The following is a 24997-nucleotide window of genomic DNA, read 5'->3' as shown; positions in this document are numbered from 1 at the left end:
TTAGATTGGTCAGATCTAGTCTTAGACTTAGATTGATCATCTCTAGACTTAGACTTAGATTGATCCGAGCTAGTCTTAGATTGGTCAGATTTATTCTATGACTTAGATTGGTCAGATCTAGTCTTATACTTAGATTGGTCAGATGTAGATTTAGACTTAGATTGGTTAGATCTAGTCTTAGAATTAGATTGGTCAGATTTAGTCTCCGATTTATATTGGTCAGATGTAGTCTTAAATTGGTCAGATTTAGTCTATGATTTAGATTGGTCAGATCTAGTCTTAGACTTAAATTGGTCAGATGAAGATTTAGACATAGATTGGTCAAATCTGGTCTCCGATTTATATTGGTCAGATGTAGTCTCAGATTGGTCATGTTTAGTCTATGACTTAGATTGGTCAAATCTAGTCTTAGACTGGTTAGATCTTGTCTCAGACTTAGATTAGTCAGATCGAGTCTATGATTTATATCGGTAATATGTAGTCTATGACTTAGTTTGGTCAGATGTAGTTTTAGACTTCGATTGGATAGATCTAGTTTTAGACTTAGATTGGTCAGATCTAATCTGTGATTTAGATTGGTCAGATCTAGTCTATGACTTAAATTGGTCAGATCTAGTCTTAGACTGGTTAGATCTAGTCTTAGACTTAGATTGGTCGGATGAAGATTTAGACTTAGATCGGTCAAATCTGGTCTCCGACTTATATTAGTCAGATTTAGTCTCCGATTTATATTGGTCAGATGTAGTCTTAGATTGGTCAGGTTTAGTCTATGACTTAGATTGGTCAAATCTAGTTTTAGACTGGTTAGATCTAGTCTTAGACTTAGATTAGTCAGATCGAGTCTATGACTTATATCGGTCATGTGCAGTCTATGACTTAGATTGGTCAGATGTAGTTTTAGACTTATACTGGTCAGATCTGGTCTATGACTTCGATTGGTTAGATCTAGTCTTAGACTTAGATTGGTCAGATCTTATCTGTGACTTAGATTGGTCAGATCTAGTCTATGACTTATATTGGTCAGATCTCGTCTATGACTTAGATTGGTCAGATCTAGTCTATGACTTAAATTGGTCAGATCTAGTCTTAGACTGGTTAGATCTAGTCTTAGACTTAGATTATCAGATCTAGTCTATGGCTTAGATCGGTCAGATCTGGTCTATGACTTAAATTGGTTAGATATAGTCTATGACTTAGTTTGGTCAGCTCTAGTCTGTGACTTAGATTGGTCAGGTGTGGTGTATGAGTTAGATTGGTCAGATTTAGTCTTAGACTTAGATTAGTCAGATCTAGTCTCTGACTTAGATTTGTTAGATCTAGTCTTAGACTTAGATTGGTCAACTCTAGTCTGTGATTTAGATTGTGGTCAGATCTAGTCAAGGAAACAAAAGGACAACAAATTGACGGCAGCTCTCTAATGCCAAACCTCCTCCGCAAAACCTCTCCTTTGAGGGGCTCCTTTGTTTAACTAAAAGTAAAAAACACCCAACTGAGATTGGCAACCAAATTTACCAACAGAACTAAACCTGCAGTCAACTGTGCTAGTTAAATAGTCCTGCTCTATACTGTACTGAGAAACATGTAAATGACTGTACTGTTCAGTGCCACAAAACAATGACAACGGACAAAAATGAAAAGAGGTTTTTCAGAATTATAGTTGGAAGAAGGAATGAAGTCATTGATATAAATGTTTTTATTCAGGAGACCATTTTTTGTCAATAATATATGGACTGATGCATCATACTGTACACATGATGACTTTGAAAAAACTATCATATTCATTCATTATATGTTTGGCCTTGAGTTAAATTTAATGTGAACATTGTGTTGAAATTATGCAGCCTCTAATATTGTTTCTGTATATTAATAACAATTGCTGAATTCCATGATGTCATTTAACGACGCGGCATCCGCTCTTGTTTGATGTTCCTCAGTGAGGTCCACACAGTCCAAGCAGGATGTTCTCAAAATGATTTTTGGTGTCTTTCTGCAAAACATATGAGTATTTACACGCCTGCTACAAATACTTCTAGTATGATTTGATTATTGAAATGTTACCAGTATGTCCTCCTGCAGTGTTGTGTCGTACATGGCTCTGTACTCTTCTAAGATCTTCTTCAAGTCGATTTCAGAGCGGCTCACCAGCACCCTGATCAGCGTATCTTCACATGTGCCATGACGCTGATAGAACACAATGTTCATTATTCATCATTCATAATCATAGAACCACACACACCACTAATGTTTATATGCGTTCTACGTAATGTACCTCCATAGCTCGATGGAGCTTCTCAGCGAAGAATGCAGATGTGCTCCATGCACATTTTACTTGATGGAGAAGAATCACAACATATTGTAGTTTTACATCATAAAATCACAAATATATCTTGTTTTCCACTCATCCTTACGGTGCCCATGTGACCTATATCTAAAACCGCTGCTTAATAGATGGGGCCAATCCAATCCAGTATCCGGATCAGGAATATGTGTAAATCGTAAATAAAAACAGAATACAATGATTTGCAAATCCTTTTCAACCTATATTCAATTGAATAGACTGCAAAGACAAGATACTTAACGTTTGAACTGGAAAATGTTGTTATTTTGTCATGTCTGTGTGATCATGTTTTGTTTTAGTCATGTTCGGTTTTGTTTTTGGACTTTTTGTACACTTTTGTTTGTCACCATAGCAACCATTAGTTTTCACCTGTCACGTCACGCACCTGTTTCACGTTTTGAGTCACGCACCTGGTTTCACTAATCATGTCACTAGTATTTAAGTTCATTGTTTTCAGTTTGTCTTTCTGGTGACATCCCGCATTTATGCTTCTGCACACTCTCCACACACCCTTATGACCCTTGCTGCTCTTTTTTCATGCCGGTTTCTCGTCCAAGTAAGTTTTCTTTATTCATGCCATAGTTTGCAAGTTTTGTTTAATTGTTCATAGTTTCTGCCTTTGTGCAAGTTTTGTGTTTATAGTCAAGGCTTATACTTCCGCCCTTGTGCGCGCCTTTTGTTTGCCTTTTTTTTGTAGTTATAGTGTTAAAATAAATCATGTACTCCTGTTCACGTCACGTATGGTCCAAATCTTTTGCACCTCGGGAGAACAAACCACGCCACAGTCCCAGTCGTGACATATTTTTTGCAAATATTAGCTCATTTTTGGAATTTGATGCCTGCAACATGTTTCAAAAAAGCTGGCACAGGTGGCAAAAAAGACTGAGAAAGTTGAGGAATGCTCATCAAACACTTATTTGGAACATTCCACAAGGTGAACAGGCTAATTGGGAGCAGGTGGGTGTCATGATTGGGTATAAAAGCAGCTTCCATGAAATGCTCAGTCATTCACAAATAAGGATGGGGCGAGGGTCACCTCTTTGTGAACAAATGCGTGAGCAAATTGTCCAACAGTTTAAGAATAACATTTCTCAACGAGCTATTGCAATGAATTTAGGGATTTCCCCATCTATGGTCCGTAATATCATCAAAAGGTTCAGAGAATTTGGAGAAAGGCCGAAAACCAACATTGAATGCCCGTGACCTTGGATCCCTCAGGCGGTACTGCATCAAAAACCGACATCAGTGTATAAAGGATATCACCGCATAGGCTCAGGAACATTTTAGAAAACCACTGTCAGAAACTACAGTTTGTCGTTACATCTGTAACTGTAACTACATCTGTAACTATGTAACGCTTTACCGGACACTTTGAAAAGTATACCTGCACTTGTCACTTTCAAAAAACAAACACAATTATGGCTAGTTGAGCAACAATCGTGTTCCCATGTTTAGTTTTAACTAATTTTTACTAATTGGTTTTATCTAGTCTGCACTTTGTCTGTGTTATTATTATTATTGGCTTTTATCTAGTTTGTACTTTGTCTGTATTATTACTATTATCATTATTATCGACTCATTCTATTTTTTATTTTCCTATTTTAATGATGTTGGATCTGTGTTGTTGTTGTTGTTGTTGGGGACAAGTGTTGTAAATTAGCTTTGGCTACAAACACTATGATGCATACATTGGATAACTGTTTCAGATGTCTATGTTTTTGTATCTGTCCCTATTTCAAATAAACCTCTATAATAATAATAAGTGCAAGTTAAAACTCTACTATGCAAAGCGAAAGCCCTTTATCAACAACTTCGCTGGGTCCGAGCTCATCTAAGATGGACTGATGCAAAGTGGAAAAGTGTTCTGTGGTCTGACGAGTCCACATTTCAAATTGTTTTTGGAAACTGTGGACGTCGTGTCCTACGGAACAAAGAGGAAAAGAACCATCCGGGTTGTTCTAGGTGCAAAGTTCAAAAGCCAGCATTTGTGATGGTAAGGGGTGTATTAGTGCCTAAGGCATGGGTAACTTACAAATCTGTGAAGGCACCATTAATGCTGAAAGGTACATACAGGTTTTGGAGCAACATGTTGCCATCCAAGCAATGTTATCATGGACGCCCCTGCTTATTTCAGCAAGACAATGCCAAGCCATGTGTTACAACAGCGTGGCTTCATAGTAAAAGAGTGTGGGTACTAGACTGGCCTGCCTGTAGTCCAGATCTGTCTCCGTTTGAAAATGTGTTGCGCGTTATGAAGCGTAAAATACCACAACGGAGACCCCGGACTGTTGAACAACTTAAGCTGTACATCAAGCAAGAATGGGAAATAATTCCACCTGAAAAGCTTCAAAAATTGGTCTCCTCAATTCCCAAACATTTACTGAGTGTTGTTAAAAGGAAAGGCCATGTAACACAGTGGTAAAAATGCCCCTGTGCTAACTTTTTTGCAATTTGTTGCTGCCATTAAATTCAAAGTTAATGATTATTTGCAAAAAAACGTTTCTCAGTTCGAACATTAAATTACTTGTCTTTGTAGTCTATTCAATTGAATATAAGTTGAATAGGATTTGCAAATCATTGTATTCTGTTTTTATTTACGAATTACACAACGTGCCAACTTCACTAGTTTTGGGTTTTGTAGTCCGATTCCAACCTGCAGAGGTTTCTGATATCATGCACCATGCCTGTGTTTTAATGTTTGTTGAAATGATTTCATGATTCCAAGGGTGCTTCTATGCTCAAGTAGCTGACTGCAAACTTTGGAATGGATTCCCAGAACAATAGCGTGTCTAAATCAATAAGACGCGCCTCAGTTCCGTAAATCCATTCCACAATTTACAGCCAGCGAACAGGCAAACAAATTTATGAGTAGCGTTGTAGCTTACCAGCTTTTCATCAACAAATGTTTGCCGTATGGAAATACTAAACTTAAGTTGCTAAATTCTTGTTTAATCAGGACACACCTGTCACTGGTTGCCAATCAGGTTCCTTCTCATGCCTGACCCTTTCCTTTGAACAGGGCTGGATCGTCATTGTGTGCAAGTTTTAATTTGTACTGAATAAATTACCTTTTTAATTTGCACGTCGCCTGCTTTCTCTGCATATTGGGGTCACTTGTCAAAAAATGTCCATTTAAAAATGTGGCTAATCTTGTCATTAGGTGTACTATTTTCTTTGTTTATGTCTGTTCTGTGTTTGTTTCCGATTGTGACTGCTGCGCCGGGGCATTTTTGCCACACTTATGAAAGAAAATTAGTGTTGACTCGTTAGTATCTGTGTAACTTTGGCAGCCCTGTTTTCAACTGTTGTTTTTTTCTCCAAATTCAGCGAGAAAAAAAACAAGGTGTGTTGATGCTCACCAATATCAATGAGACAGTCTTCAATGTCTCCTCTCAGCTCGACGTTCAGGGCTTTAGGTAACGTCATGTCACTGACAGTTGCATACCTTTGGAACGCTAAATAAGCAACACACAGGAAACAATCAATCAATCAATGTTTACTTATATGGTCCCAGATCACGAGTGTCTCAAAGGGCTGCACAAGCCACAACGACATCCTCGGCTCAGATCCCACATCAGGGCAAGGAAAAACTCAGCCCAATCGGATGACAATGAGAAACCTTGGAAGGACACTGCACATTATTATTGTATTATGCGTCAGTTCCATGGCATGTTCCACCTGTTCCTCAAGATGGGTGTGGTTTTACCTGCCCTGGGTGCTGAGTCAAACAAGAGACACCGACTGTGTTTTCAGTCACTCACGTACTTTTAGAGAGTTGTGGTCCGCTGCGTGTGGTCAGAATGTCGATGAAAGCAGAGACCTCGACTCCTTTTGTGTTCTCACCAGCTTCAAAAAGACTCTGCAGGTGCACAACATAAAAGTCATAATTGTGTGAATGCTCCAAAGCGTTCACACATATGGTTTTCTATAGGGATGGCTTTTTTGTCGATATCCGATATTCCGAAATTGTCCACCTCTTAATTACCGATTACGATATCAACCGATATCGATATATACAGTCGTGGAATTAACACATTATTATGCCTAATTTTGTTGTAATGCCCCACTGGCTGCATTAAAGGGGAACATTATCACAATTTCAGAATGGTTAAAACCATTAAAAATCAGTTCCCAGTGGCTTATTATATTTTTCGAAGTTTTTTTCAAAATTTTACCCATCACGCAATATCCCTAAAAAAAGCTTCAAAGTGCCTGATTTTAACCATCGTTATAAACACCCGTCCATTTTCCTGTGACGTCACATAGTGAAGCCAACACAAACAAACATGGCGGAAAGAACAGCAAGCTATAGCGACATTAGCTCGGATTCAGACTCGGATTTCAGCGGCTTAAGCGATTCAACAGATTACGAATGTATTGAAACGGATGGTTGTAGTGTGGAGGCAGGTAGCAAAAATGAAATTGAAGAAGAAACTGAAGCTATTGAGCCACATCGGTTTGAACCGTATGCAAGCGAAACCGACGAAAACGACACGACAGCCAGCGACACGGGAGAAAGCGAGGACGAATTTGGCGATCGCCTTCTAACCAACGATTGGTATGTGTTTGTTTGGCATTAAAGGAAACTAACAACTATGAACTAGGTTTACAGCATCCATCCATCCATTTTCTACCGCTTATTCCCTTTGGGATTGCGGGGGGCGCTGGAGCCTATCTCAGCTACAATCGGGCGGAAGGCGGGGTACACCCTGGACAAGTCGCCACCTCATCGCAGGGCCAACACAGATAGACAGACAACATTCACACTCACATCCACACACTAGGGCCAATATGAAATACATTTGGCAACAACATGCACTTTGAGAGTGCAGACAGCCCAGTTTTCATCAATTAATATATTCTGTAGACATACCCTCATCCGTGCTCTTTTCCTGAAAGCTGATCTGTCCAGTTTTGGAGTTGATGTCAGCAGGCCAGGGAAGCTAGGGTCAATAGGGGGTTTAGCTCGCTCGTCTGCGGGAACAAACTGCCGCCATTGCTTGCCGTGCTACCGAGGTCCTTTGTCCCTGAATTGCTCACACACTCCGGCAGATTCAATGGGGTCTGGCGGCAGATTTCTTTGACTTTATCGTTGGAAATGCATCTGCTTTGAGTGTCGCAGGATATCCACACATTCTTGCCATCTCTGTCGTAGCATAGCTTTCGTCGGTAAAGTGTGCGGAACAAACGTCCAATTTCTTGCCACTTTTGCATCTTTGGGCCACTGGTGCAACTTGAATCCGTCCCTGTTCGTGTTGTTACACCATCCGACTACACACCGACGAGGCATGATGTCTCCAAGGTACGGAAAACAGTCGAAAAAACGGAAAATAACAGAGCTGATTTGACTCGGTGTTTGAGAAAATGGCAGATTGCTTCCCGATGTGACGCCACGTTGTGACGTCATCGCTCCGAGAGCGAATATTAGAAAGGCGTTTAATTCGCCAAAATTCACCAATTTAGAGTTCGGAAATCGGTTAAAAAAATATATGGTCTTTTTTCTGCAACATCAAGGTATATATTGACGCTTACATAGGTCTGGTGATAATGTTCCCCTTTAAACATTGTAACTTTACCAACGTGGACCCCGACTTAAACAAAAAAACGTATTCGGGTGTTACATTTAGTGGTCAATTGTACGTAATATGTACTGTACTGTGCATTCTACTAATACAAGTTTCAATCAATCAATCAAAAACAAGGTTTTCCAAAATAAGAGAACAACTTCAACTCATGTTGGTGGTAGCGGGGGGTGTATATTGTAGCGTCCCGGAAGAGTTAGTGCTGCAAGGGGTTCTGGGTATTTGTTCTGTTGTGTTACGGTGCGGATGTTCTCCCGAAATGTGTTTGTCATTTTTGTTTGGTGTGGGTTCGCAGTGTGGCGCATATTGGTAACAGTGTTAAAGTTGTTTATACGGCCACCCTCAGTGTGACCTGTATGGCTGTTGATCAAGCAAGTAGCATTCACTTACGTGTGTTTAGAATCCGCATATATAATGTGACTGGGTTGGCACGCTGTTTGAATGGAGGAAAAGCGGACATGACGACAGGTTGTAGAGGACGCATTGCCTTTAAGGCACGCCTCCAATAATGTTGTCCGGGTGGAAATCGGGAGAATGGTTGCCCCAGGAGATTTTCGGGAGGGGCACTGAAATTCGGGAGTCTCCCGGGAAAAGGGAAAATCGGGAGGTTGAAACCGATACCAATAATTTCCGATATTACATTTTAAAGCATTTATCGGCCGTTATTATCGGACATCTCTAGTTTTCTACACCAAAATTCATCTATTTATTATTCAACTCTACCTTCCACGTTTTTTCATCTGATTTCTGTCAGTTTAAATAGTATTGCGCACCCTTGGTATTTTCTTCAATTAGAATCAATATTCAGAGAACATATTTCATTTTACACAAATTACCTCTGCATCCTTGTGGGCTTTATCCATGTCCACTTCTATGTTTTCATCTTTGTTTGCTCTCAACATGGCCAGAAGAGCGGCGGTAAAATCACCTTTGGTTTCGTCCTTGATAACGTCCTCCAGGTCTTTATTGTAGTCTGAGAGAAAATATCAATAGTGTGAAGTCAAGCATGACTGCAGTCTTTGAGGAAAGAGAGATACAACTCTCTACACACCAAAGAAAATGTCACATAGAGACTAGTAAACTTTCATTTCGATGTCCCGCCCTTTACCGTTTGACCAATAAGAAAGTCTGTGAGTGTGTCACACCCAGATTGTCAGTTACGCACCACCCTCTTTGTCTGGCTACTGCCACTGGTAAAGTTACTAAACATGTAAGACTTTAGTAAATCTAAAAGGCATTGTTACGATTCTCAACTTATTCATGACAAAGCCAGGAACAAAACAAGGATTTGTATCGGGGATGGCGATATATATATATTAGAGATGCGCGGATAGGCAATTATTTCATCCGCAACCGCATCAGAAAGTCGTCAACCATCCGCCATCCACCCGATGTAACATTTGATCAGAACCGCACCCGCCCGCACCCGCCCGTTGTTATATATCTAATATAGACGATGCAAGGCATTAGTGAGGTTATAAAGCTTTTGCCTGTTAAAGAAAGGAGACTGATCCAATGCAGCACAGACATTCGCGTGCCACGCTGTCACGACCCAGACGCACACCAGTGCGCAATCATATGGGAGCCGCGCTGAGCGCACCTCCAAGCGCGTCTCGCTGCCGGCGACGGCCGGGTATGGGCCTGACGCTCCAGCGCCATCCATTTTCAGGGCTAGTTGATTCGGCAGATGGGTTGTTACACACTCCTTAGCGGGTTCCGACTTCCATGGCCACCGCTGCTGTCTATATCAACCAGGGTGAGCCCCACCCCTTTCGTGAGCGCACTGCGCGCGGAGTGACCCTTGTTACGCGCCCCCGGCAACAGGGGTGGCGGGCAGGTAAGCTGCGCGGGCGGAGCGCACGGAGTGACCCCTGTTACGAGCCCCCGGCCACGGGGGTGGCGGGCAGGTAAGCTGCTTACCTGCTGCGCGTGACGCCGGCCACGGCAAAGGCGGACGAGGCGGGGTGTCGGTGCGGTGGGCGCGGTGGTGACCCTGCACGTGCGTCGGGCCCTTCTTGCGGATCGCCTCAGCTACGGCTCCCGGTGGGGCCCTCTCGGGGGAAGGGGCCTCGGTCCCGGACCCCGGCGAGGCGTCCCTTCTCCGCTCCGTAAAAGTGTCCATCTCTTTTTTTTTTTTTTTCTTCTGTTGTGGCATATGCAGCAGGTGCCTGCTCGTTTTTCGTATGTGGGTAACAACATTTAACTATGTATATATATTTCCGAATTGGTTTAACTGCCATCCGCCTGAATCTATTTAAAATCAAATTTTTTTTTATTTCAACCGCCCGACCCGACCCGACCCGACCCGACCCGCGGATAAAATCTAATTTTTTTAAATTTCATCCGCCCGATCCGCGGATAATCTGCGGACTCCGCGGTTGTGCCCGCAAACCGCGCATCTCTAATATATATATATATATATATATATATATATATATAAATAATCCGTTCATGAATGAGTATATCCGTTCGGCCACCGTGTTCAATGGAGAAGTCTGATCCACAAAATTTGCAGGCAGCATACCCCTTCCCCTTCGAGCTGTCCTGGATGAACTGAAATTATTTTTTCCAATCATTTTGGAACTTGCAAGCGTACTTCTTCTTCTTCTTACTCGTCGTCACCATGTCTTCTTCTGCTTTGTTTCTGTTATGTTTTTGGACATTACTACTTGCCGTAGTTTTGAAGCAATGCATGATGGGAATCCGGATGTTGTGTGTCAGTGTATTAACGTGCCGGCTGGAATAAACACACGCTGAGAAATAGCTCCGTGCCTGCCTACTTTATGGGTTATAGATAAACCTATGGATAATCAGCTATTGTGGTCCCAGCACCTCAACCCCTAGTAAGAGGCAGTGAAAGTTTGAAGTTCCTTGTAGTAACCCAGTCGATCGAGCTGGATTCGACTGCGTATCTGGCAACCTCAGTCAGGGAGAGAGGGAGGGAACTATAGAATTTTGACCGTGATTGCAGTAGTATTTCTGGCCACATTATCACATATGGCTCCTTTAAGTAATAATATTGGCTCCTTTAAGTAATAATATTGTTTTTAACATGGCTGTGCAGCACTTTGGAAACATTCTTGTTGTTTAAATGTGCTATATAAATAAAGTGGATTGGATTGGATTTAAGTGTTTTTAAATGTCCAACCTGCTTTAAAGGCCTTCTTAAGATCCCGAATCTGTTCATTTGTCCTCGTTGCCAGAACTTCCACTAGGACATCTTCATCCGTGCCTAGTCCCTGTTGCAATAAAGTGAAATATGATTTTTTTGTATTTGAAGGTAAACATATATTATATGATCACATGGTAATATCAATGATGCTCTCGTTTACCAAAAAAAATAAAAATAAATTCTGGCCCATTTTGAAAGTACATAAATATCAGGGTCTTTTTTGCTGGACACAAAAGGAAAAAGAGGCTGATAAAATTACTAATAATAGGAGGCTGGTAAAATACTACTAAATACCTTTGTTGCACGTCTGAGCAAATATGCATCAAAGTGTGCTGGAGTCATCAACAGGGCCAAAGAGATGTCCTCCAGATCTGACCTGAGAGCAGACTTCAGAGCTCGACTCAGTGACTGCAACACATCAAAGTGTTGACTTTAGAGTCAATCAAGACCACACAATCAAGGCACACAGAAGCAGCACGGTATGGGTGGACAGTTTGATCCAAATATTAATAGTATTGATAACAAGGGAATAAGGTTTTCCCAATACCAATAATTTAGTACCGGTACCAAAATGTATATAGATACTTTTCGAAAAAAAAGGCAACTACAAAAAATGTCAATATTGGCTTATATGAACAGAAACTCTTACAATACAACAAACATATGTTTCCTATTGCACTAAAGAACAATTTTAGAAGGTTAAAATATAAGTTAAAGGGCATGTGGGGGAGGTGTGGCCAGCGCGCCTGCAGGAGTAAAGGTCACCGCCTCTGTCTACGGTGCTGAGGACGAGCACCATCGGATGGGGGCGGGACATGTGCTGACGGCGAGACACAGCTGACAGGTGATTCGATTTCACAGGTGGTACGTGTTAATCTAATCATCTGTTGTCTTTAACAGTAAGCGGCCGAGAGCAGGGGAGGAAAGAAGGACTGGGAGAGACTGAAAAGTCACGGACTTCTGAAAAGACATCTTGATTCATTGTTGAGCATTAAAACTTTGTTAAAAACTGCACGCCTGGCTTCGGTGACGTGTGTACAGTGGAACTGCTCGGAAGCAACTTCTACTTCTTTCTTGTTGCACTCAAAGAACAATTTACAATTTTCCATATTACATATAGTCTGCCGTAATCAAGGATTAGGTTAGAATAAAATACAACGCTTTATTAAGATTATATTACATGCTTCATGATTTATGGTTGCCACTCCTGGTTTGTGCTTTAAGAAAAATACAATCATTAGTAAGTACTAAAAACAAAAACTATGGATTAATGTACACAAACAAGCCATGTAGCAGGTAAAACACACATCTGTTAAAGTTAAAACACAAATTGTAGCAATTTGTTACAACATTCAGCCATTTCACTTGCATTAGTCGACTGCTAATTGGGCGGTTTTAACTCTGCTAATATTAGGCATCAATCCAAGCTGCTGTGTGCGCGTCTACGTACAGTATCTACATGTGCACAGCAGCGGAGCTGATTAACTCATAATTAAGATGAAAAGTTAGCAGCAAAATTCTTCAATGATCTTGAATTTTTTCACGTAAAAAGAACATGTATTGATGAGATACTGGTCCTGTGTTTACTTGCCACAGATTGGTACCAACTTCTGTAGCATAATCCCACCCCTATGTTAGACCTCTGTGTCTTTTTACATCACATCCATCCTTCATTATCCGTGATTGAGCTCGTCGTTTCCGGTTAATTCATGCTTTTTGAGAAATATTTAACTGTGTGATGTCCTAAAGGTTGAGTAACAATATTTTTGTCATTCAAACTTTCCAATCAAATACTGACTGACAGGACAAGTCAGTGTATTAAGTTAAGTTAAAGTTAAAGTATGACTGATAGTCACACACACACGAGGTGTGGTGAAATTGCCCTCTGCATTTGACCCATCCCCTTGTTCCACCCGCTGGGAGGTGAGGGGAGCAGTGAGCAGCAGCAGTGGCCACGCTCAGGAATAATTTTGGTGATTTAACCCCCAATTCCAACCCTTGATGCTGAGTGCCAAGCAGGGAGGTAATGTGTCCCATTTTTATAGTCTTTGGTATGACTCGGCCGGGGTTTGAATTCACGACCTACTGTTCTCAGGGCGGATACTCAATCTACTCTTCTAATTTGGGGCCCTCCTGACTAAATTACAACCCTAAGCAGTATTTTAATTGCAGCCCCACCTTCCAAAATGTTTTTTTTTGTCATGTGAAACAATTTCTATGTTTTGTAAATCAAACTTTTGAACTAAAATGAATTCTGGATGAATACCGTATTTTCTGGACCATAGGGCGCACCTACTCAGTGGCCTAGTAGTTATAGAGTGTCCACCCTGAGATGGGTAGGCTGCATACTTGCCAACCCTCCCGAATTTTCCGGGAGACTCACGAATTTCAGTGCCTCTCCCATAAATCTCCCGGGACAACTATTCTCCCGAATTTCTCCCGATTTCCAGACGGATTTAAGGCACGCCCCCTCCAGGTCCGTGCGGACCTGAGTGAGGACAGCCTGTCGTCACGTCCGCTCTTTACTTCATACTTCAGAACCGACTCCCACACTTGCCGTCAGGGTGCAATACAACCTAAACCGTTGGCCAACCAAAAAGTATTTTTTTGGTTGGCCAACGGTTTAAAAAGTAACTAGTGTTCTGTGGTTACTTTTTGGTTGGCCAACGGTTTAAAAAGTAACCACAGAACACTATAGTGTTCTGTGGTTACTTTTTGGTTGGCCAACGGTTTACGTTGTATTGCACCCTGACAGCAAGTGTGGGAGTCGTTTCTGAAGTATGAAGTAAAGAAACGTAACTTCATCACTTCGTCTGGTTATTGACTCCAACCATACTTGCCAACCTTGAGACCTCCGATTCCGGGAGGTGGGGGGGGGGCGTGGTTAAGAGGGGAGGAGTATATTTACAGTTAGAATTCACCAAGTCAAGTATTTCATATATATATATATATAAGAAATGCTTGACTTTAAGTGAATTCTAGCTATATATATATATATATACATATAATTTTATTATATACACAGTATATATAAATAAGAGAAATACTTTAATTTCAGTGTTTATTTACTTACACATATACACACACATAACACTCAACTACTCATTGTTGAGTTAAGGGTTGAATTGTCCATCCTTGTTCTATTCTCTGTCACTATTTTTTTAACCATGCTGAACACCCTCTCTGATGATGCATTCTGCTTCGTCTCCTTGTTGTGTGCGCAGTTGTGCACTGCACTCTCTAAAAGCTGTAGATGTTATTGTCATATATGCATGTACAGTAGATGGCAGTATTGTCCTGTTTAAGAGTGTCACAACATTGCTGTTTACGGCAGACGAGCTACTTTACGGTAGACGAAAACGTGACTGCTGTTGTTGTGTGTTGTTACCGCGCTGGGAGGACGTTAATGAAACTGCCTAACAATAAACCCACATAAGAAACCAAGAACTCGCCCTCGATCATTCTACAGTTAGAACATGATTGGGCAGGCACGCTGTTTATAGTGTGGGAAAGCGGATGTGAAAACAGGCTGTCGACACGTCACTCAGGTCCGCCTGAATTCCGGGAGATTTTCGGGAGAAAATTTGTCAAGGGAGGTTTTCGGGAGAGGCGCTGAATTTCGGGAGTCTCCCGAAAAATCCGGGAGGGTTGGCAAGTATGACTCCAACCCAGAATATTACACTGCACATACCTATGCTTCTTCAAAGGCTGTGCTACTGGCTGCAAAGCATTGCACTTTCAAATACAACAATGAGTAGAGGAGTGTTATGTGTGTATATGTGTAAATAAATGAACACTGAAATTCAAGTATTTATTTTATTTATATGGATATATGGATATATATATATATATATATATATATATATATATATATATATATATATATATATATATATATATATATATATATATATATATATATATATAATAAAATACATATTTATATATAGCTAGAATTCACTGAAAGTATTTATTTTATTTATATATACAGAATTTATATAAGAAATACTTGAATTTAAGTGAATTCTAGCTATAAATATACTCCTCCCCCTTAACCGCGCCCCCTGGCCCCGCCCACCCCGATACACCTCCCCCCCAAATCTCCCGAATTTGGAGGTCTCAAGGTTGGAAAGTATGGTAGGTTGTGAGTTCAAACCTCGGCCGAGTCATACCAAAGACTATAAAAATGGGACCCATTACTTCCCTGCTTGGCACTCAGCATCAAGGGTTGGGGGTGAACAAGGGAATGGGTCAAATGCAGAGGACACATTTCACCACACCTAATGTGTGTGTGACAATCATTGGTACTTTAACTTTAAACTGGATTATAAGGCGCACTGCAGATGAATGGTCTATTTTTCATCTTTTTTCATATATAAGGGGCACCGGATTATAGGGCGCATCAAAGGAGTCATATTATTTATTTTTCTAAATGTAAAACACTTCCTTGTGGTCTACATAACATGTAATGGTGGTTCTTTGTCAAAATGTTGCATAGATTATGTTTTACAGATCATCTTCAGGCCGCTTCCTGACAGTCGCTTCCAGATGCGCCGTTTTGTGGGCGGTCTTATTTACGTGGCTCACCTTCGACAGCGTCTTCTCCCCGTCATCTTTGTTGTAGCGGTGTAGCGTGCAAGGACGGGAGTGGAAGACGTGTCAACAGATTGAACTAACTGTTTTAATAATGTTCAGGCTTTACTTAAATCAATAACGGAGCGGCATCTCCTCATCCGGAAGCAACAAAATCGGAAATGTCCCGCGAAAAAACGTCCGACCGGAACTCTCTAATAACCAAAGTTCCTTGGGTGAATAATGTAAACTCACTACACCGGTATGTTTTAGCGCTTTCATGGCAAGTTTACTGACAGATATAAGTAAGAACTTTACACTACTTTATATTAGAAATGGCAACAGCGGAGGATGAATGTCCCATAACAAGATAGAGAAAAAGAAGGAGCTTATCGACTACGCCGTCAGCACGGACTACAAAGGCAGATGTGCGCAATTTTCCAGGATTTATGCAGATCTCAAATACAGATCAGCAGGTACCAGAAGGTAAGAAAAGTTGCTTTTGCAGAATATTGAAAAACAAAACGCCAGATAAAACAGTACAGTCTTACCTTTTCCACACACCATAATAATAATGTTGAAGCACATCAAGCGGTGCAGCTTCATAGCTTACCAAAGTCGTACTAAAACATTTTGATAGATTTTTGAGCGCCGTGTGTAACATTCTATATTTTCAATGGAACATTTAAATGTTGATGTTCTTTACTTTAATCATATTGCCATCATATTGCAGTCTACACATATCTCTTATGTTTGACTGCCATCTACTGATCACACTAATCATTAAACCATGTACCCAATAAAATTGCTTCGAGGTCGGTAAGCAAAACCAGAATTATTCCATACATTAGGCGCACCGAGTTATAAGGCGCACTGTCGAGTTTTGAGGGGGGAAAAAAGATTTTAAGTGCGCCTTATAGTCCGGAAAATATGGTAAATACTTTTTTGTGCAAAGTAACAATTTTATGTCAATAAAAAACATACATTTGAAAACTTTTCTGACTGCCTTACAATAAAAAACATACATTTGAAAACTTTTCAGACTGCCTTATAAGACCAACACTAACACTGCGCAACACAATGTAATAGTTTTAGTAATTGCCATTATATTATCAGTGATGGAGCAGGAAAGGGCTTGGAATATATTTGTGGTTAAATTCCATATGCAACGTCTTGTCATTCATTAATTGACAGTTACAATGCACTTTTTCATGCACAGTGTATGATCTGCATATAGGAAGGGCGGCCCTGCTAGTGTTGTGGTCCACAGAGTTGACTTTTACGCTGCTAAACATCCTGATCAGTGCTTGTGATTGACTGCTAATCAGAAACCTGAACAGTCTTAGAAAGTGAATGTTGAAACAGTCGACAGGTGTACTGTAGATAAAAGACTCACCTCTCCATGGGAAGCCTCATAGACAGCTTTTATCTTCTGTCTCTGCTCATTGTTTCTTTTGACCAGGACTGAAATGATCACATCCTCGTCTACCCCTAAAGTGTCAGAAAATTAAAATCTTTGAAGAAAACATATTTTCTATCCATTCAAACTTTATTAATGACAACTCAACATCTAGGACATGGGTGTCAAACTCTGGCCCGCGGGCCAAATTTGGCCCGCCGTGTAATTTCACTTGGCCCTTGAGGCGATATCAAATTAACACTAGAGCTGGCCCGCCGATTATATTTAGCAGCGGTGCCGCGGTAACACCGCATTCACCGCTAATTCTCATACTTGCCAACCCTCCTGGGAGACTCTCAAATTTCAGTGCCCCTCCCAAAACTCATCTCGTCCGCGTTTCACCCAATCCATCAAATGCTGGCCCAGTCACAAGATATGAGCGACTTCAGCACGCACACACACGTTAATGCAATGCATACTTGGCCAACAGCGATACAGGTTACACTGACGGTTCCCGTATAAATAACTTTAACACTGTTAGAAATATGCGCCACACTGTGAATCCACACCAAACAAGAATGACAAACACATTTCGGGAAAACATCCGCACCGTAACACAACATAAACAAAACAAAACAAATACCCAGAATCCCATGCAGCCCTAACTCTTCCGGGCTGCAATATACACCCCCGCTACCACCAAACCCCCCCTCCGTGCGTCGGTTGAGGCGGGCGGGCTTGGCACGTTGTTGGAATGGATGAAAAGCGGACGTGACGACAGCTCATGGAGGACGATAAACGCAGTGCCTTTAAAGCACGCCCCCAAGACTGTGGTCCGGGTGGACTACGAGGTATAATGACTGATGAACAACTTCGTTCGATAATGAAGGTTGCCTCAGCTCAAAGCCTGAGCCCCGACATTAATGAACTAGCATCCAAGAAAAGATGGCAGGTATCTGGCTTGGGCACTTAAGATTAGATCAGTGTGTTGCAAACTGAGCAGTTTAAAGTCCTGAATGGTTGGTTTATTCATTGTTATTTTATTTTCTAATTTATTAGCCTGTGGAAAAAGTTAATGTTGATATTTCCCTCAGAAGGCTGCAAATAGAAAAAAGGCATTACAATTTTATTTAAATTGTATTTGATATGCCATTGATATTTTTTAATTATTATTATTTGAAACTCGATTTTGCATGTCACTATAAAGTTATACAAGCCTTGCTTGTTCAATATTAAATGCAAAACTTGTTTGGGTCCCTATTAAAAGGTTAATTTGTTCAACCTTGGCCCGCGGCTTTGTTCAGTTTTAAATTTTGGCCCACTCTGTATTTGAGTTTGACACCCCTGATCTCGGAAATCAACAATGAGCTCAAATGCATCAGGCAATAATGAATCCCTATATCAGTGATTCCCAACCACTGTGCCGCAGCACACAACATTTCCCTTTAATCATATAATTTCTTATTATATATATTAAATCTATTGTTAAAGGAATATTTTCTACCTTAACCGAATGAAATGCATTGGGAGTCCCTCTCTTCGGACTTTGTTCTGCTTGAGGAACCAAACACAATGCATCCACCCTGTGTTTACATCTTTACAAATACACGTGCATAGAATACGCTTTAGTTTTGATGGCGAGAGGAGGTGCCAGGTACGAGTGTTTGCGCGTGTGTGTCAAAAACACACGCACCTAGATTTATTTGACATTACTCTGCATGGGAGGAGTGGGAAAATGGACAAAAAACTGAAAAGTGGATCCATCGAGTGCAAACGCACCGGACTTTGTAGAGCTTGGTCTTCTCTCCAGTGCTGATATCGCTAATGTTTATACTTGATAAGTGGTTAAACTTCAATTCTAGTCTTCTCGCTTTATTCAGACAGTGAAATCAAAGAGTGTTCTAATATACGTTTTTTAGTTCAATAAAGGTTGTGAAACACATCTAAGTTATGGTAGAGTAAAAGTTGACTTGGGGAACACTGGACTCATTTTGGACCTTTCATCTAAAATGCTTCTTCACTTCTAAATTTGAGGTGTGGAGTCTGCCTGTCAGGAACACAAAGGCCAAATAGGGACTCTTCACACCTGAAACTTAAGAGGTAAAGAAACCTTTTGTTGAAACGTCAACAAACAAGACGAGTCCACTTGCCCCCATTTAACCTCAGCTGATTAAAATGATCCACACAGATGGCTGACATGCTGAAAATATAGAAATATTTTTGCTTTGAAAGTCCCTTGCAAGGGAAAATTATGGTATGTGTTATTGGTGTTGTCTAACCATAACTTTTTTTAAATAAAATTAATTTTGATTTTGATTAATCGCAGCAAATGACTTGCTTGCATAATTTTAAACGAGACCCCAATATTTTAACACAAATACAATTTTACTGTACAGGAACATTTTTTAAAATGTTTACTTGATTGCGTGTATTTATTTAACCAATTAGCCAATGAACACACCTGTCAGTAGCGTCATTTATTTTTGCACTGACGTATGCATTGACCTGATCAATGACCAAATAACAACACCTTTCAGGTAACCGCGGTTAAGGTAAAGGAGCATGTGAGCTTGTGAGATGAATCTGCCTTTTTTACACAATTAACGCACTAATTATTTGCGATTATTGGATAGCCCAAAAATGATGTACAGTTAAGCGTAACAATTAGGGCTGTTGAGTTAACTCGTTATTAATCAAAAAATATATTGCATTAATCTTGTATATGCGCAGAAATTACGCAATTTATTTTGCCTGTACATGCTCCTTTACCTTAACTACGGATGGTTACCTTTAGGCGGTCCGGGTTGCTATATATATATATATATATATATACAGGGCCGGCCCGTGGCATAGGCCGTATAGGCAAATGCTAAGGGCGCCGTCCATCAGGGGGCGCCACGCCAGTGCCACAAATGTTGGAGAAAAAAAAAAAAAAAAAGTTGGTACTATGATTTCTAAATACAAAAAATAATCCCACGTTAATTAAAATGCAAAGTAAAGCCTATTTATTAGAAATATTATTTGTTACAACATTACTACCCCCCCCCCCCCCCCCCCCCCCGCACGGTGCGCCCCCTCCCTTCCCGTATCATGACTCTTTTTGGACGTCACCACATCAAAAAATCAACACAAGATGTCAAAACGGCCAAAACTGTCAGGTGCCCAGGGAAGAAAAAAGAGAAAAGAAGAGGAGGAGAAACGAGAAAAGACAGAGGTAGCAGGTAGGTAACGTTAGCCTACATGAAATTATTTGTCTGTTACAGAATGTGATAGTAACCGGGCTTTTTAGCATTAAGCTAATGTTACATGATTCGGCAATTGCTAATCAATAAATAGCTAGTTCTGTTTTAACGTCGGGTTAATATTGTGGAGGGGGCTAAATTGTTATGGAAAATAATAATGTAACGTTAGGTAATTACAGTACTCCCACCTTACATTCCTCAGGGACATTTGTATTAGATCTTTTAAGCCGGTGTTTTTTGTTTACATTGTTATTGCCTTCTGGTTAGCTAATGTTTGCCCTGCAGGTAATAGTCACTTTTCCACCCCTTTATATATTAGGTATAGTTGTATGTAAAAAAAAAAGGTCAAAGACAAAGCTATTCAGTTTCTTGTGAGTATATACACTTCACTGCCGATGTGGGGGGGGGGGGGGGGGGGGCGCCAGATTGGTTAGGGCCGGGCCTGTATATATATACATATATATATATATATATATATATATATATATATATATATATATATATATATATATTGTCGGAGGCAGATATTTACATATATCCGTATTTAAGTGTTACTTCTTTTCATTTCATAATCATATTACAAAACAGCTAGTGTTTTTCTTCCAATTGTGGTCTTTTGGTTGTCTGCAAATACTGTGTGCTTAAACCTTGAGTGAGGAATGTAAGAAAGAGAGATACTCCTTTCTCTTATCTAGCCTTATGTCCAGGTGCGGAGGACAATGGGCATGTGTTTTGGCTGGAGGGACATGACTGCGAGGGTGGGAGAGAGAGAGACTTAAGAGGGGAGAGGGTTTTCGGGGGGGGGGGGCAGACCATCTTGGCGGCGCGATTGAATGTTCTATGCTGGACTGGTCTCAATGTATTTACAAAGCTTTGCAAATATATTACAAAATACCTATTCTGTCTCTGGTGGTTTTTCTACTCAGCTTTAAGTGTCGTAAAGAGCTTGGGAGCGACTTGTGACTTGAATTCCCTGGGAGGAACAACTGGTCCAAACGCAACTATATATATATATATATATATATATATATATATATATATATATATATATATATATATATATATATATAGTTAGTACAGGCTAAAAGTTTGGACACACCTTTTCTTTATTTTCATGACTATGTACATTGTAGATTGTCACTGAATGACACCTGTGAAGTGAAAACCCTTTCAGGGGACGACCTCTTGAAGCTCATCGAGAGAATGCCAAGAGTGTGTAAAAAAGTAATCAGAGCAAAGGGTGCCTATTTTAAAGAAACTAGAATATAAAACATGTTTTCATTTATTTCACCTTTTTTTGTTAAGTACATAACTCCACATGTGTTCATTCATAGTTTTGATGCCTTCAGTGACAATCTACAATGTAAATAGTCATGGACATAAAGAAAACACATTGAATGAGAAGGTGTGTCCAAACTTTTGGCGTGTACTGTATATTTATATATGTGTGTGTGTCAGTACAAAGATGAGTAAAGCTAATCCGACTGGTGTACTAACTGGAAAATGTCACTCCAAAAAACACCCTGACTGGACTTAATAATATAAAACTGTTAAAAGGTTTTGAGCAAATACGTGACATGCATTCAAGCAAATAATTTAAAAAAATGTTCCTGGATGACATTCTGACAATGAAATTGTTCTGTGCCCAAATATTGGGGTCTTTTTTAAGTTGAATTAAATCAGTGTTTTTCAACCTTTTTTGAGCCAAGGCACATTTTATGCGTTGAAAAAATGCGGAGGCACACCACCAGCAGAAATCATTAAATAACGAAACTCAGTTGACAGTAAAAAGTCGTTGTCGCAATTGTTGGATATGACTTTAAACCATAACCATTAATATAGCTCTTGTCTCAAAGTAGGTGTACTGTCACCACCTGTCACATCACCCCCTGACTCATTTTGAGTTGTTTGCTGTTTTCCTGTGTGTAGTGTTTTAGTTCTTGTCTTGCGCTCCTATTTTGGTGGCTTTTTCTCTTTTTTTTGGTATTTTCCTATAGCAGTTGCATGTCTTCCATTGAGCGATATTTCCCGCATCTACTTTGTTTTAGCATTCAAGAATATTTCAGTTGTTTTTATCCTTCTTTGTGGGGACATTGTTGATTGTCATGTCACGTTCGGGATGTACATTGTGGACGCCGTCTTTGCTCCACAGTAAGTCTTTGCTGTCGTCCAGCATTCTGTTTTTGTTTACTTTGTAGCAAGTTCAGTTTTAGTTTCGTTCTGCATAGCCTTCCCGAAGCTTCAATGCTTTTTCTTAGGGGCACTCACCTTTTGTTTATTTTTGGTTTAAGCCTTAGACACCTTTTTACCTGCACGCTGCCTCCCGCAGTTTCCGACATCTACAAAGCAATTAGCTACCGGCTGCCACCTACTGATATGGAAGAGTATTACACGGTTACTCTGCCGAGCTCTAGACAGCACCAACACTCAACAACATAATTTGCAGACTATAATTACTGGTTTGCAAAAAATATTTTTTACCCAAATAGGTGAAATTAGATAATCTCCCACGGCACACCAGACTGTATCTCACGGCACATTAGTGTGCCACGGCACAGTGGTTGAAAAACACTGAATTAAATCATATAAGCGAGTACTTTCCTGTGATTATCATCTGATTTCAGAAAATATTATCATTTGACAGCACTAATAATATATATTTTTTTAAATACTGATCTTTGTAACGTACAGTAAAGCATACTTGCCAACCCTCCCGGATTTTCCGGGAGACTCCCGAAATTCAGCGCCTCTCCCGAAAACCTCCCGGGACAAATTTTCTCCCGAAATTCAGGCGGAGCTGGAGGCCACGCCCCCTCCAGCTCCATGCGGACCTGAGTGACGTGTTGACAGCCTGTTCTCACGTCCGCTTTCCCACCATATAAACAGCTAATGATCGAGGGCGAGTTCTTGGTTTCTTATGTGGGTTTATTGTTAGGCAGTTTCATTAATGTCCTCCCAGCGCGGTAACAACACATAACAACAGCAGTCAAGTTTTCGTCCCCCGTAAAGCAGTTTGTCTGCCGTAAACAGCAATGTTGTGACACTTTTAAACAGGACAATACTGCCATCTACTGTACATGCATATGTGACCCACCCATAATGTGTCACATTTTTGTGTTGATTTATTCATTTTATTTTGTGGTTTAAATTCGTTTTTGGAGCTGTCATTATAGATTTATCAGTATTCACATTGGTCAGTAGGGGGCAGTAAGGCGTTTCTTCCCAATTGAATGCTATCACCTGCAGACCGGAAGTGTCTTGTCATTCTGATGAGCGCGACCAGTCTGTGAACAATTGAAACGTCCTGTGTGCTTTTTCCTCCTGTATAACAGGTTAGTTTTGGTGAATCAACTCACTGAATAATATCTATGTGATCTTTATATGTTTAAGTACACATTCTGATGGTGGAGCCTAACTCTAAAGTGTTTGTGAGTTGTAGTTTGTATTTGTGAATTAATCCAGTGCACAGCTGCAGTAATCAATACAAAAAGGCGACGTGAGTGCGCAATGTTTATATAGGAACTTCTGATCCTAATTCAGACTCCCAAATTAGAGCTCCCGTTTTCTTATTGATTTTATAATGTATATTGGTATAATGTGTGTGTTCTGAAATAGTGACAGAGAATAGAACAAGGATGGACAATTTAACCCTTAACTCAACAATGAGTAGATGAGTGTTATGTGTGTGTAAATGTGTAAATAAATGAACACTGAAATTCAAGTGTTTCTTTTATTTATTTATATATTTATATATGTATACATATATATATATATATATATGTAATAAAATATATATATATATATATAGCTAGAATTCACTGAAAGTCAAGTATTTCTTATATATATCTTAACCACGCCCCCACCCCACCCCGACCACGCCCCCCACGCCCCCACCTCCCGAAATCGGAGGTCTCAAGGTTGGCAAGTATGCAGTAAAGTAAATCATCATGTCGACTGAATTGCAACACTGAGTAAAAATGGTATGCATGTTCCAAGCAAAAGTCGAGCAATTTAGATGGAACATACTGTACCTTTACTATTTATGGCGCTCTCCAGAACCGAAGCATCTTTGCTGGCATTGAAGTTCGGATAAGGTGCTACTGTACCATGAAACACAGGCGTCATCTTCCCTCCCACCTAAAACACAGACACTTTTGTTTTCCCAAATGCAAATCATCATGCACATTAATCCTGTTGAACCACAGGACAGACAAGAAAATGGGAGGTGGTAGAAAGCAGATGCAGAGTTTTTAGCTCATTTTTACATAAATACAAGCCAAAACTAGAATAGCAACTAAATTGTATGAAAAACTCTCATTCCATTCGTTATCCTAAAAGACGACAATACATACTCTAGTGGTGTCTTTGTCGGGGTCTCTGTTATGGATTATATTTTGGTAGAATTTCTTGAAGAAAGACATATTTTCTGGGCAAGTTGGTCAAATCTGGAAGAAAAAAAGTCTCAATGAATCAAAATAATTCTGTTTAAGGTCTACCAGTCTCACCTGAGCTGCTGATGACAATCTTCAAACTGCTGCATAGATGAGTATATGCAGTATATAAGGACTTTTTACAGTCTCCACCCACCAGAACAAACCTTGCAGGTTTTCCTGTCACCTGCAGGACTTCTGTAAAGGACACACCCAACGATCAAGTTACAAGCACCTCTGACTGGTCCGGTGACTTCTGTTT

The 24997-nt window shown here is 40.3% G+C and overlaps 1 protein-coding gene across 1 annotated transcript; it reads right to left on the bottom strand.

The window, feature by feature from the left end:
* Nucleotides 1–1686: 1686 nt before the first annotated feature.
* On the bottom strand, nucleotides 1687–24875 carry LOC133619628 (annexin A1-like). The gene is made up of 12 exons (XM_061980771.2): nucleotides 24811–24875; nucleotides 24658–24750; nucleotides 24337–24442; nucleotides 17061–17155; nucleotides 11387–11500; nucleotides 11069–11159; nucleotides 8757–8893; nucleotides 6104–6197; nucleotides 5698–5793; nucleotides 2270–2328; nucleotides 2059–2181; nucleotides 1687–1987 (listed from the first exon to the last, which is right to left on the bottom strand). Exons 2-12 carry the CDS (start codon nucleotides 24724–24726, stop codon nucleotides 1931–1933), a joined length of 1041 nt encoding a protein of 346 aa, XP_061836755.2. The 5' UTR covers nucleotides 24727–24750; nucleotides 24811–24875; the 3' UTR covers nucleotides 1687–1930.
* Nucleotides 24876–24997: the final 122 nt, after the last annotated feature.

This window comes from Nerophis lumbriciformis, linkage group LG20, assembly GCF_033978685.3.
Source record: "Nerophis lumbriciformis linkage group LG20, RoL_Nlum_v2.1, whole genome shotgun sequence".
NCBI classification, from domain to species: domain Eukaryota; kingdom Metazoa; phylum Chordata; class Actinopteri; order Syngnathiformes; family Syngnathidae; genus Nerophis; species Nerophis lumbriciformis.
This window is presented reverse-complemented; position numbering and strand designations above follow the sequence as displayed.

Excerpts from the sequence above, each read along its gene's own strand:
- LOC133619628 (XM_061980771.2), bottom strand. The coding sequence starts at position 24,726 with ATGTCTTTCTTCAAGAAATTCTACCAAAATATAATCCATAACAGAGAC. Across the intron at positions 5,794-6,103 it reads CGGACCACAACTCTCTAAAA|CGTTCCAAAGGTATGCAACT; the intron begins GTACGTGAGTGA and ends TTGCTTATTTAG. Across the intron at positions 2,182-2,269 it reads AGCTCCATCGAGCTATGGAG|CGTCATGGCACATGTGAAGA; the intron begins GTACATTACGTA and ends GTGTTCTATCAG.